This window comes from Brienomyrus brachyistius, chromosome 9, assembly GCF_023856365.1.
Source record: "Brienomyrus brachyistius isolate T26 chromosome 9, BBRACH_0.4, whole genome shotgun sequence".
NCBI classification, from domain to species: domain Eukaryota; kingdom Metazoa; phylum Chordata; class Actinopteri; order Osteoglossiformes; family Mormyridae; genus Brienomyrus; species Brienomyrus brachyistius.
Genome location: NC_064541.1, coordinates 7,695,841 through 7,711,017, shown reverse-complemented (window position 1 = coordinate 7,711,017; position 15,177 = coordinate 7,695,841). Strand labels below are relative to the sequence as shown.

Genomic DNA, 15,177 nt, shown 5'->3' with positions numbered 1-15,177 from the left:
CAGACATTGGCTGACATAATGCAAACCTAGAACTTGCAAACAGAGTAGTTTTTTATTTAATGAGGAGGAATTTTATGGACGTTCTTAATGAACACAGTAAAATCTAGTTTTCCATTATGCAGAAAACTGAAATTATTTCTTACCATTTAAGTAAAGAACAGGGTTATACTGGAATTAAAATATATGAGTAGTAACAATATGACATGAATATGTTAGAACTGTAATAATAATTGATAATAACAATAATAATAAGAAGAAAAACAACAACAACATTAACAATAATATCAAATTCATTTAAACGTAAGTGACATTCATATTTGTACTGGACCGTTCAGTCTTGCTTGTCTGGGATAGCTGTGGTGTAACTGTGGAAATCATAAACTTATTATACATGCATGGCATTCTGTTCATGAGTTTAAACAGGTGCCTCCTGAACTTCTGGCCCACAAAGACATAAATGATGGGATTCAAGCAGGTGTGGGAGTAGGCTACAGCCTCCGTCACCTGCAGGCTCAACTGAATGGCTCTGCTGGATTCACATGCTGTGTAGATACCGAGTACTTCTAGTGCCTTGAAGAATGATGCGATGTTGTAGGGGGTCCAGCAAAAGAAGAACACCATGACCACCACCACCACGAGGTGTATGGTGTTCCTGCTTTTTGACTTACAGAGGAGTATTCTCCTCAGGATCATCGAGTAGCAAAACACCATGATGAAGAATGGAATCAGAAGGCTAGTCACATTCATTTTAAACAGGCCAAATGCTCTCCAGTGTGACTCATTATGATAACCAACTTCACACAAGCTTGTGCCATTTTCTGAATGAACATCAATGAGCGTTATTTCAGGAAATGAAGCCAAAATTCCTACAATCCAGGTTATGCCAATCATGATGGTTTGATATTTGCGTGTTCTGGTTTTGAGGGAACTCACAGCATGAACTACAGCCAGATAGCGGTCGATGCTCATGATTACGATGAAGAAGATGCTGCCATTAAACCCAATGTAGTAGCTGCTCATGCTGACTTTGCACATGCCACGACCAAAGACCCAGTCCGCTCTCGAGTAGTGGGCCAGGAAGGGCAGGGTGATAAGCAGCAGAAGATCCGCCACAGCCAGGTTCAGGAGACAGATGTCGGTGATGCTCATCAGCTTCACGGACATCAGCATGACCCACAAGACGAGGCCATTGCTGGTCACCCCGAACACGAAGAGCAGGGAATAAAAGACAGGCAGGAAAACAGCACTGTGTCTCTCATACTTGCATGGTCCATAAACCTCATAGTCAGGGTCATAGTAGTCGGGGTAGGTATAGTCCACAGTGGTAGAGTTGTCACTGTAAAACATAATGCAAATGCATTATTCAGTACAACACAGGATTCAGTACAACACAAAATATAAAACACAAGACAAACTTAATTAGAATTAAAACAATAAAAAATAAATGATCAATTTAATAAAAACTAGGGCTGGGACTTAAACGTGTTAATTTCGATTAATTAATTACTGTAAAAATAAGGAATTTAAAAAATTAACGCATTTTAATGACACTGTTCTGTCCTTGGTAACAGGCTCCTCCAATAAACATCCCGGAAGCAAATCTTGTAGTTTGAGATGTTTACTAGGCACTGAGGCACCGTGAAACTGAACACATAATACATATATTACAACTCAAATAATACACAATAAATATTTTGCACTTACAAGTAGTTAAATTAACTAGCAACTAGCGGGAAGTAACATTGTAAATCCCATTAGCGCGCTAGCGCGATTAATGTTTGTATTAACCTTTCCAAAGATCGCGAACCACTTAACAGCTTATCAGGTAAGTATTTAAGGTAAGTAATTATACCATTTTAGATGGTAGACATAGCACTTTATCTTGAACTGTTGGTCTGTTTTTGGTCAGGGATACTTGAGGGAGTTTTTGACTGAAATGGGATTGTTTGGTTTTTCTGGTTTTTCATACACGATGTTTGAAAAATGGGAGCAGCTGTCAATCAGTACTTTGGCATTTTTGGTCAAAATTTCCAGTGTTCAGAAAACAGTTTGCTCTGTGATTTCTGCACTCAGCTATTGGTCTGTGTAGCAGACTGATGGGAAAATAAACAAGATTTTGAAGCTGATTTTGACCAGCTTATGTATGTTGATTCATTCATCAACCAAACTTAAATTTCCTATTTCTTGTGTAAAATATTGAAATATGATTAAAATGTGATTAACTTACATTACTTACAAAGCTTCTAATTAATAATTTCCACCCCTAATAAAAACGTAGCATTTAGTAGATAAACATTGGGTTTACAACAGAACAGAAACATCGCTCAGTATAATACCCTATAAAGAATAGGGCCACTCTTTGCCTTCAGAACAGCTTCATTCCTTCCTCTAATGCTGTCATGCAAGAGCTTAACTGTGCGCGGTGGGATTTTGGACCAAAGAAAAGCCTCCCAGACTTGAGGGATGCAAGTAGATATCTACTTCAGACTCTGCACTCCACAACTTCCCATGAAGGTTAGCTGCTGATTAGATAAGGCCATGGAAGCCATTTGTCTTAATTCCACGCTTGAATTTTTTTTCAGTTTAGCAGTATGGTGGTACTCTTATCTTGGAATATGAGAAATCATGAGGAAACATCCATCCATCTCCTGAACCACGGGAGGTCACGGGAGGTCCGGAGCCTATGGGCACAAAGCAGGGAACAACCCAGGATGGGGGGCCAGCCCATCGCAGGGCACATTCACACACCATGCACTCACACATGCACTCCTACGGGCAATTTAGCAACTCCAATTAGCCTCAGCATGTTTTTGGACTGTGGGGGGAAATCGGAGTACCTTGAGGAAGCCCCATGATGACCCAGGTGGTGACTCAAACCTGGGTCCCAGAGGTGTGAGGCAACAGTGCTAACCACTATACCACCATGCCATCATGAGGAAGCAGTGTTTTCAAAATAGTTTACACCTAGTCCTATAAAATGGCCTCAAATTCATTGGATGTTATATATGTCACGACCGCGGTCGGGCTAAGCGGCGATCGTGCGGGTCGGCAGGCGAGCAGGAACAGGCAAGTAGGCAAAGTCGGGAAATACTGGGGATTTATTGGTGGACAGGAAACAGATACGGGGAACATCTACTCACGCCAACGAACATCAATGACAGACAAGGAAAACTGGGGAGACCAGGACTTAAATACACAAGACTGATTGAAAGCAAACGGACACAGCTGGGTACGATCCGGGAAACACACGTGGGTAAGCAGGGGGCGTGGCACACAGGAGGAGCGGACGAGCCGGGCATGACAATATACAGGGCCTGGTGGCGGAAGTAAGAGTTATACTGAGGGAGCGATTTACAATTTGTGCACGTGAAATAGATTTTTTATGGCTATAATTTATAATTTGTGTGCATGGTTTGTTTCTCCGAAAGGCGTAGGCAACACCAGCCCAGTCTTCAGAGACTCGGGACAGCTCCTTCATGGTAGATGGTAGCTCTTGGAATTCTCCGCAAACTGCATGACGTTTAACTCACAAAAACACCCAAAACAGTCAGACCTCTGCATAGGTGACCTATACTGCGGAATGGCATTCGGCCTATTAAGAATCACCGCTGTAGCATGGAAATGATTTGGTTAATTCAAAGTCTTTTCTCATGTGCTGATTCTGTTATTTTGTCCATCTTCTGTAGGATAATTCACCAAACAGTGACCTATAACATGTTCATTTTATGATTATAAAATGTTAGCTTTGTACCATGTTCTCTTTTTTTAAATTCCATTGTAATGCACCTTATAACCAGGGTGGATCCTTACAGCATCTATCCATCTGTCCATCCATCTCGTTTTTGCAAACGGCATAAATCCCACGCATGGCTGTAGTCTGCCTGAAACACACTTTATACTGCCTCTGTCACACACGTATGCTAACCCACAGGGGTCAGGTTTTGTGGGCTCTGAGTGTCTGACAGCATAACAGTTTTTCGTTATATAACAGTAATTCCAATGTGCAGTAATACATTTTGAACCAGGTGGAAAAACAGCAGAAGACCTCAGCTTTGTGAATATTAACACAGAAATGAAGATGGCATTCTCAGATGAATTCATTCAATTGTTTTTGCTGAAATAAAAGAACTAAAACAAATAAAAGAAGGAAGTTCATATGAAATCCAGCTTAATTGTTTTCAAAATGATATCAAATGAAATGAAATTTATCCTGTGCAGAGATTATTTCTAACTTTATTCATATCGAAGACACGTACTTACCTGCCATTGATACTGAACGTAGAATAGGTGCTAGTCATGGTTCACAATCCCTCAAGAAATGTCAATTATTATTGCCGTCAGTATCTTTCAGTCCGTTACATCTATGATGGTAGCTAAACACTGCATGAACTCTGTACTCATCAATACTACAATGAGCAAAGCCTCGCTATCTCTGTTCCTGTCGACAAAGACACATGCAGAGAGCGGGACAGTCTCATATGAGGGCTTACTGATGTCAGTCTTTGTGGGGGGTACATCCTGTAGTACCACTAAGGTGGTACTACATGTCGATTGATTTTCAGCAAAGTATTTTGCATACTACATATCCTGTGATTTTATTTAACAATACATGCAACAAATATCTAGTGATGTTTTGATTTGTCCAAAATCCTTGCAAATGTCAAACACAGTTTGAGATGCATGCAAAAGAAGTCAAAAATAAAAACATTAATCCATTTGAATATGAACTGTGAATGATTGCTGTTGTGTGTGCAGAAGGTGGTGCATTGCCTGTGCTTTTGTGAGCTTTCCTCTGGTGAATGTTTGGGTGAATACAGTGTGTACTTGAGTGTGGTGAATGGATGGATTGTATCCTGTACTATTTTTCCTGGGAAGGGCTCTGGATCACTGGAAAAGTGGTTACCTTAAGTGGAAATCCTCCTGCATTCAAATGCAGTAAGGTGAGAAGTGTCTTTCAAAGACTTGGCAGCTCAGACTTGCTACCATTAATTTGCTGATGGTTTCAATCAGGAAATCCTGTTTACTGTGTGTGTGTGTGTGTGTGTGTGTGTGTGTGTCTCAGACAGTGGGCTAGAACTAAATATAACTTTAACATACTTCTAGAATGACTTTTAACATGTTGTCAAGTACTTCTCTATCACACCTTTGATAGTTTACACATTGGACTACAAAATAGAATTAATACTTAGTAGGTTCTCACTTTTTTAGATTTTTTTTAGACTTTTTAGAAAATAGGGTCAGACAAATTCGGGTTTAGAGCCATGATCATGGGTCCAACGGTGACATCACTCTGTGGGGGTTAAGGGCCTTGCTCAGGGGCCCAATGGTGACATCACCATGTGGGGGTTAAGGGCATTACTCAGGGACCCAGCAATGAAATCACTCTGTTGACTTGAACCAGCAACCTTCCAGTCTTGTAAGCCACAAAACTGCACCTTAGCAAAAGCAGTGATTGCACATGGTATAAAAGTAAAAAATCTATATGGAAAAATAAATACAAAAAAATGCCAGATAAATAGTGCTACCGAAAGGCCAATCCATACTTCAATTTTGTGATACAATGTAAACGAAGCTCTTGGGATTGTTCCATCCCATGATCAGCACGGAATTCAAATTATTCCTTCTGTATCCGTGGTTCGACGCACGGGCAGATCTTTCTTTCCAGTACCCCAGCATGGACTTTCCCAATGAAGCTGTGGAGTGTTATCCCCTTGAAGTTGGAACACATCCTCCGGTCCCCTTTCTTAATTACTGGGACCACCATCCCAGTCTGCCAAACCAAAGGGACTATCCTGAACCTTCACACAATGTTGAAGAAGCGTGTCAGCCAAGACAGCCCAACAACATCAAGAGGCTACTGCAGTGACCTTAGCATTGGTGATGGGTAAGTCCCCCGCTGAGTAACACATGAAGCAGTACTACTAAAAGCAGCACATTCCTATACAACTACACAGCTTCCGTATTTGGTGGAATCGAAAATTAATAAATAACACCTTCAACATATTGTACCTATAGCTTGAACATAATTTCCACATCGATGCAGAATCTTTGAGGAACTCAATCGAGATGCATCATACAAACAAATTTCGAACAGTTAGACTAATTTGACACTGAACAACACGGTCAAAGACAGAGAGAATGATTAAGCTGGACGAGAAGCAAAACAACACAGACAAACAGCACAACAGGACGAAATTCATAAAACAGTCAAATGACAAGGCAAACTATACATTGATAACACACTATATGGACAAAAGTATTAGGACAGACCTCTTAATGACTGAATTCAGGTGTTTCATTCAGACTCATTGCCACAGGTGTTTAAAATCACCTTACAGATATTTTTGAAGAAATGGTTTGTTCTGAAGAGCTCAGTGAATTCAAGCATAGTACTGTCACAGGATGCCACCTTTGCAATAAGTCAGATCGTGAAGTTTCTTCCCCGCTAAATATTCTATGGTCAACTGTTAGTAGTATTATTGCAAAGTAAAAGTATTTAGGAACAAGACACTTGAAGTGCTCATCACATGGCAGATAATCTGTTCACCGGGAGCTTCATGAAATGAGCTTCCATGGCCGAGCAGCTGCACGCAAGCTTCACATCACCAAGCGCAATGCCAAGGCTGCCCCAAGTAAATATGTGGCTACCCTTGCTGTCACCCTACAGCAAAATAATAAAAACTAAATATGTATTGTTTAATTTTCTCAGTGATACCATAGAATAGATATGGTGAGGTGCAGCCACCCCAAAAAATATTACTGGCCCCTGATGGCCACCCCAATCAGAATATTCTGCTGATGCTATTGACCTTGAGAGGTCTTGTTGAGTTCATGCCTTGACTGGTCACAGCTGTTTTGGTGTCACAAGAGGGACCTGCACAATATTAGACGAGGCTGAAGTTAGCTACGTATTCGCAGCTTCCGATTCAGGTGCCTTCTTATTCTTAGCATCTTATTCCATGGCCGAATTGAGCTTATTATTTTTATAAGAAGGCAGAGTTTGCTGGGGCGCATGCATCGCAGTTTGTAACGGTAAACGGACAACATGGCATGGTGAGCAATTTAAACGAAAAGCCACATGTCCAAATGGAATGCGAAGGTCTTGTTCATCTTGGGCCAGGCAAATATGAAATGGATACTACACAACAGGCACAACACTGTAAGGAAGCTGTGAAACTTGCCTGGCCCAGATAGGCTTTATACCTGAAAAACAGCTGGTGACGTTTGCATTTGAGCACTTTATTTGAATAAGACACCACATTTCCAACTGGAATTTGAAGATCTTATTCGTTTTGGACCAGACAAAAATGAAATGCAGGTATGCCACTGCACAGACACACTGAAATCAGCCTGGCCCATATTGGTTTTATTTCTGAAAAACAGCTGGAAACATGACATGTTGAGCAATTCAAATCAATGGGCACAATTGCTTTCCATGCCATACTGCCAGTTTACTCATGAAGGAAATACTGTACCACATTAAATCTGGGTAAGTCCACCATTTTCATTTCATTTGATTCAGAGAGGTTTGTGAAAGTCTTATAAGAAACAAATATATATTCTACAGCCTAAAGGTTTTATTCGTATCTTATTTAGTATTTACAAAATGTCTTATTTCTAAATTGCAGCATGTTCCACTAGAAACACTCCTCTGTAGAGACACTGTGAATAGGAAGCTAACCTCAGCCATGGAAAAATTTAGTAACCGTGAATAGGAAGCCATACGAATCAGTCACTGTGAATACGAAGCCAAACGAATTAGTCACTGTGAACCAGAAGCTGAATCAATCGGTCAATCCGAATAGGAAGCCAAACAAATCATTAATATTAGACAGACATTTTTAATGTTATGGCTGATTGGTGTTTATAGATGGTATGAAAATAAAGCACACTTGACTTGACTTGAGGTCCTGTGCCCTGTAGATGGACATGGAGCACAGAGGGATGCTCATCACAGAGCTGGTGACCAAAGTAGGGGAGCATCCTGGGATTGCAGTACATGACAGGGCAGATGTAGGTTCTGTGAACAATTGCACCCTAGAGGGCGATGTTGAGAAAACAAGCTGCATGTTTCTGAACTGTAATTTGAAGGAGATCTAAGCACCATGCTGGTATCTAACACTTTTCCAAAACGTAATGTGTAGCACAATGACATGGTCGCTTGGGCATGAGTCCGGTTTGAACACCATCTGTTGCCACCACATAGGACTCTGTGACCCTAGACTTCTTTGGGCCTACACTGTCTCTCACCCAGAAGGAAACAGTCACCTTGGCTCTGATAAGGCTGAACAAAGGTGTTCAGACCAACATATCAGCAACCTCACCTCAACCCCCACTAAACGAGAGAGAGTCCACAGGCCCCTTCCTGCTCCCCTGCCCCTGTTCCAGATCCCAGATGGTCACACATAAAGCATTAGAAAAAGCATTGTCTGATGTCGGATATTATGGTCTCAGTCTTAAACTATTATGAAGATCTAGAGAATTAGAGAAACCTTGCCTTGTTGGAAGGCTCTGCCCCCTCAGTGAACAAATGGCCCTAATGACCCCCCGTAAACAATCCAATTGACTATTAGTTTGAGAAGTTATCTTTGTAGTGACTTAATGGTAAACCCCGAAGGCGATCACAAAGATATCACAATGCCGTACAGTAAAACCAATATCTCTACGTAAAACAATAACCATAGCAGAGACTGGTTTATCACCATCTTTAAAAAAACACCCATTGCTTGGTATGGTATTGAGGGAAGAATGCACAAGAAAGTACGGGGGACATTCTCTAGCCAGAACCCCCATATGTTAGGTGTGATTAGCATACATATGAGACACATCATGCATCTGTAGCCAGATCCTTCCCACAGTTACTCTGTGCACCCTCAGCCAAGGTATGTAACCCAGTGTTTCCCAACCCAGTTCTCGGGGAACCCCGGACAGTCCGTGTTTTTGCTCCTTCCCAGCTCCCAGCCAATCGGGAACACCCAATGCCTAGTTCAGGTGCGCTGGGAACTGAGAGGAAGCAAAAATATGGACTGTCCGGGGTTCCCCGAGGACTGGGTTGGAAAACACTGATGTAACCTTTTGTTATTATAACATTTGTGGCTCAATAGGACATAGTGTAGGAGTTTATGACCACTAGTTAGATTTAACTTAGATTGATTTATATGTTTTGTTGATTATATGTCTTCTTGTATTAATTGTGAATAAACATAGTTTTGATTGTTTCTTGGTTGTCTGACTTTGCTAACTCCAGTATGTTATCGTTGATAGGGCACAGTCCCTTGGCCAGGGTTAAGAGTAAGCTAGACCACGGGGTAAGGGATAAGCATTGCTCCGAACGATTCTAGATGTTTGGACTGACACTCAGATAACTTGAGATCCACTTGCTACATGGAAAACTATCATGCAGCCTCTAAGTCGAGTTGCCCAGGACCACTTCCCTCCAGGATCTTGCATGACTGCCCAAGCTGAGTTACGGTAAATACCGACTGAGCCTCTGAGGCGTCGTGGCTCCTCGCAGTTGATGAGCGGGGAACCCTTGATGGTCGGCGAGCAGTCGTCTGCCTGGCTGGAGCGGGCTTGTCAAACAATATTAGGAGCACCCGCTAGAGTAGCATCATTGGGTTCACTTCTGGCATCAATTCAATTCAATTTTATTTGAATAGTGCGTTTTCACAACATTACATTATCTCAAAGCGCCTTACAGCATCCCTGCCCAAAGACCCCAGTGAGCAAGCCAGAGGCAACAGTGGCAAGGAAAAACTCCCTAGAAGGAAGAAACCTTAAGAGGAACCAGACTCAAAGAGGAAGTCCATCTTCGAAGGACTGGTAGGGAAAGTCCCAATTCACATTGTCCTAATCTTAACATTTGAGTCACAAGGCGGGGGGCAGGGAGGTGATGATAGGCAAGTGCTGGAGCTGCTTCAGATGGCAAGGTGAACACTAGTAGAGCAGCAGGACATAGGTAGGGATTGGCAAGACTCAGCCATCACAGTGGCAGGAACGAGACAAGACATAACACTGCTCTTTTAGTTGCAGCCCTAAAAAGGACTGCATATAAGCAAAAACCACAAATCTGACACACGTAGCGGTGAAAAGCAGGGAGGTCTCACAGCACACAGCACATCACATACACGGTAACCAGACATTACAAAGAGGCACGCGAGGATCAGGTATCATTGGGGGGGCTGAGGTCTCCACCAGTATTAGCTGGTTTTGCTTATTGGGGGGTTACAACCCCCACATCCCCCTTGCAATTTACGCTCATGGGTCCACAGAACGACTATTTCTACATCTCCTTGAATGCTCCTCTCTATTAATGGAGTCCATTGAGCTGAACACTCAAGACTGTGGAGATGACAGTGGACTTTAGGAAACACCCCTCACCATACACAGCACCCTTGTGTCACCTGTGGAGACCTTACAAGATCCTGGGAACTATCATTTATCAAGACCTGAAGTGGGAGAGCTACATCTCCTCCATCCTCAAGAAGGCCCAGCAGAGGATATACTTCCTACGACAACTGAGGAAGTACGATCTCCCACAGGAACTGCAGATCCAGTTCTACTCAGCAGTCATCGAGTCCATCCCGTGCTCCTCCACCACAATCTGGTTTGGAGCAGCAACCGAACAGGACAGGAACAGACTGCAATGGACAGTGCCCCCCTGCCCTCTCACCAGGACTTATACACTTCAAGAACCAGGAAAAGGGCAGGAAAAATCACTGACCCATCACACCCCAGTCACTGTCTCTTTGAACTCCTTGCCTCTGGCAGACGATTCAGAAGGTCTGCAGACCAGGACGCCACAGGAACATCTGAATCTAAGACATCCATCCCATATACTTTGCACCTTGTATGTTGCACTTTATGTACATTTTCTCTCTGTAAATATATTTTTTTATATTGTATTTAACCTGTACTGTTTTATTCTATTATATTGTACGGGAGAGACACCAATTGCCACACACACACTCGGCCGATAAACCTTATTCTGATTATTGGTGACCATTGTGGAATCTTTTCAGTCCAAAATGTAGTGGTCCCAGTTCATACAGTAATGTTATATAAAACAGTCTAGATAGGAAATGACAATGCAATCTGACATGTGAAGTGTACAGTATACTACTGTTTGTTTAGACATTGATCAAAAACACTTTTTACATTGTCGTTCAGGCTAGTGGAATGCTACTGGTCAAGATTGGGGGGGCAAGTTTTATTTGAGAATTTTTACATTCGTGGGGGTCTTCATCCCCTAATCCCTCGCTGATGTAAAGGGGTTTACCCCTCCCTAAGAACTGCTCCCGGGGTGTCGAATTAATGGCTGAGTTCTGACTCTATCTTCCGCCTTGTCCTAACTTGTATGTGTGCATGGGCTGGAAGGCGAGTGTGATGGGACCTGCAAAAAAATTAAGAATCGTCATTTTGAATGGGTCTCAGTTTCTGTTCACGTACATTTTCTGACATCTTAGTCTCCCTTCTCTCCCTTCCTAGGCACTCAGATGTGCATATTTGTTGACCAATGAGACTTGTCGTTAAGGACCATTTGATAAAACGAGGAGAGTTTTCGAGACAGAAACATACCAAACATTTCGCCAGAACATTCAAACAATTGTGCCACCAAGTGGCTAGAAATGATGTGTTACACAAAAAAACGCTTCCTGACTGATGTAATAAAAAGCGGAACAGCAGCAAAACAGAGATGATTACAGATTTTTAAAGTGATTTCATACATTTAATGAAACATACTTAACATTCTCAGGATACGCAGTTCTCAGAACAGTTCATGCATATTGCACAACACTATGGTTTAGCTGCAAAAACCTGTAAGTTACCCAAAACAATTCATTCATATCTCATTGGTGGCATAATTCCACCAACAAACTAGTCGGTGCCACCAAAATGAAAAGTATTCAGCATTGTTTTAACCATGAGAGTCATAATGCTTACATATATTGTCATAATGTCAGTGTAAGTAGGCTCCTGAGCTCCACAATACCAATGACAGGCAGTTCCCACTTTCTCGTTGTCACTGACTGATAATTTTTCATTAGCAAATCGATACTTATTCATACCAAAAACTGCATATGGTGGGTACCACAATCATCACTTACATATATAGTCTTGGGTGTAAAATTATGAGAAACTACATAATCTAGACTGCAGCTGTGCAGAAGTGACATTACGGTGCGGGAATTACACTTGCCGTTTCGCAAATGTTAATTGTCATTTGAGAAATTCTCCAAAGCAATCGAGAAAAACCATAAAAATGTAGTAGAATGCCCATTTTTCGCAATAAAATACCTGCATCAGATGCTGAGATCACATGACCACAAGATCCAAAATGACATTTTTTAGATCCAGACAGGGATTACAAAAAAAAATGCATCGAAATATTAATAACAATATTTTTTACATGAACTTGATTTAAAAAAGTTTTTAAAAAATACATTTTCTGACCATCGCACTGGCACAGTTCATTTTCACCAGCCGAAAAACCAAACTCACACAGGCATAGAGGTGCTATTACACCTGATCGTGTGAAAGATTATTCTATCCACCACCTAGATTCTTATCTTTTGTGCTGAGCTTCTTCTAAATCTGATCATATCTGGTGCACCTGTGTGCAGCATTTCCGACACCTTTACTGCACATAAAATCAGGTTTAAGTACTTTAAAAGGTGTTAAAGAACATAAAAGCATAAAATTACCTTTGATTGAAAAGATTCTGCATGGTGAAGATACTGGAGGCTTTCGCAATGGGCGGCATTTTATCCTCTAGTGAAAGCACTAAAAAAGGAACTAAAAAAACATTGCTATTTGTGGTCAGAAACATAACTTATTATTTTTTTACTTACGTCTTAATGGTCAGGGGCGTCACTTAGCCAGTGCGTTAATGGCTGAATCCCCAAATGAATCCAAACAAACCCTACATGATTTGTATCATAACCATTCTCTCCGTTTGAGAGACAGGGCAAGGCCCTGCATGTCTTAAGATCTCAGTGATCCTAGTATACTATTAATGGCGTATTAATTCACTTAGAGTGAAGCCTTAATTATAGCCCGATATATGCCAATGCAGTTTGGTAGAAGTCAGTTTATGAGAATGTCACTAGTATTTCATTTTTGAGAAGGGGCATGACTGTTATCACACACCATTTTTTCCAAGAATTTCTCATCTTACAAAACTCCAAACTCAATTTGAAACAGAGTGTACCATGATGTGAAAACAAAACAAGTCCGCATGAACAATCGATAAGCTGCAGGCGTACCAAATGGAAACTGGCCAAATTCATTCACTTTTGTTTGGTCAGTGGGCATGTGAGAGACACAAAAAATAGAAAAATATTCCACACATCATTTATTTTGAAATATCCGTCTATGTATCTACCTAGCCATTAATTTTCCGTCTAGAACCGGTCTGCGGGTGGTGCTATTTCTTCCTCTCCCTGTTTAAAATGAGACAGTAACAGTAATCAGACGGTAACATAGTAATCAGACAGTGAGACAGTATCGACACTGTCAGACAGTAATCACGCAATAAGACAGTAATCAGACAGTGAGACAGTATCGACACTGTCAGACAGTAATCACGCAATAAGACAGTAATCAGACAGTGAGATAGTAATCAGATAGTGAGATAGTAACAACACAATAAGACAGTAATCAGACAGTGAAATAGTGATCACACAGTGAGATAGCAACCACAGAATAGGACAGTAATCAGACAGTGAGATAGTAATCAGATAGTGAGATAGTAACCACACAATAGGACAGTAATCAGACAGTGAGATAGTAATCAGATAGTGAGATAGTAACAACACAATAAGACAGTAATCAGACAGTGAAATAGTAATCACACAGTGAGATAGTAACCACAAAATAGGACAGTAATCAGACAGTGAGATAGTAATCAGATAGTGAGATAATAACCACAGAATAGGACAGTAATCAGACAGTGAGATAGTAATCAGATAGTGAGACAGTAATCACATAGTGAGGTAGTAAAGCAGCGAAGGTAAACTTTAAATTGATTTAGAAACATAAAGTAGATAATCCTGAAAATGAATAATCATTAAAATTACAAAACTTGCTAAGTTTTTTCCTCTGATAGAGTAAAAATGTTTTAGTGAGACTTTAACTCCCTGCACTATAATATCCGTACCAAATTGAAGGTAAGAAAAGGCCTGATCTTAATCTAGCTGAATAGCGATGTAAGAATTGGAAGATGCAATGTTGGTATTAACATAGCACATTGTTCAGTAATACTACAGTCATTTTTCAAACTCAGTACAAAAATACCCTACCTCGCGTTGTGATGTCATTCGGATTTACTAAAATTTCAGTCGGACTAACATGTATACATATATTTTATAAGTCCGGTTTTACTTGGACTAACAAAATAATTAAAATTTCTTAGTGTGCATATAAACGTACTGAGAACTGGAATGCCACATCAGGGGTAGAGGAGGGGTCTCACAGCGGGGGGGGGGATTGGGTCCCCCTTGGTAAAATTTGCCAATCCAGAGAGGCTTGGAGTTATTTGTAAACTGTTGAGAATTTTCAAAATGATCGTCTGTTGTCAAAAGGGACACTCAGTAAAATTTCTCAGCCAGGGGGACTGTTAGACCATTGTACACCTGCTATTAAAGGCCCTCCCCCTCCCAGAACCCCTCCACTACTGCTCCGCGTGAGTCTATTAAAGGGGCCCTGCTATGCTCAGTTTCACTGTTCATAATTTTATTTTTGGGGTCTACTGTACACAATGTACATGCTTCAGTGTTTCAAAAACATCATCTTTCTCATTCTGTACATCTCTCTTCAGTTTACTTCCCTTGAGCTTTAAGCCCCACCTCCCTTGAACTCGGTGTGCTCTGGTTGGTCAGCTTGCCCTACACTAACCAAAGAAGCATAGCAGGGCCCCTTTAAAGCCTTATACTGAGTGTGTGGTCCCATTTACTATGGCTGTGATTGCACAGCAAAATTTATCAGTAAGTTCATCTTATTGAAAGGTGATTGACAGTTCCCACTATCTCCTACATCACTCCGAGTGGGTTAAGTTAATATTCTGTGGTGGGTTTTGGGTTGAGAAACATCCTTACAACATTTCAAAGATAAATGAATCGAGTGATATCGGGTTTTGCACAGTCCACAGTCTATCTGGATGGTGTCATTCTTTTTAGC

The 15,177-nt window shown here is 41.2% G+C and overlaps 1 protein-coding gene across 2 annotated transcripts; it reads right to left on the bottom strand.

The window, feature by feature from the left end:
• Nucleotides 1-46: 46 nt before the first annotated feature.
• Nucleotides 47-12,773, bottom strand: LOC125748746 (C-C chemokine receptor type 8-like). 2 transcript variants are annotated; one of them, XM_049025268.1, is made up of 2 exons: nucleotides 12,705-12,773; nucleotides 47-1,336 (listed from the first exon to the last, which is right to left on the bottom strand). In XM_049025268.1, exons 1-2 carry the CDS (start codon nucleotides 12,761-12,763, stop codon nucleotides 295-297), a joined length of 1,101 nt encoding a protein of 366 aa, XP_048881225.1. In that variant the 5' UTR covers nucleotides 12,764-12,773; the 3' UTR covers nucleotides 47-294. The 2 variants fall into 2 exon arrangements, with proteins under 2 accessions (XP_048881225.1, XP_048881226.1); XM_049025269.1 differs by lacking the exon at nucleotides 12,705-12,773 and adding an exon at nucleotides 4,261-4,494.
• Nucleotides 12,774-15,177: the final 2,404 nt, after the last annotated feature.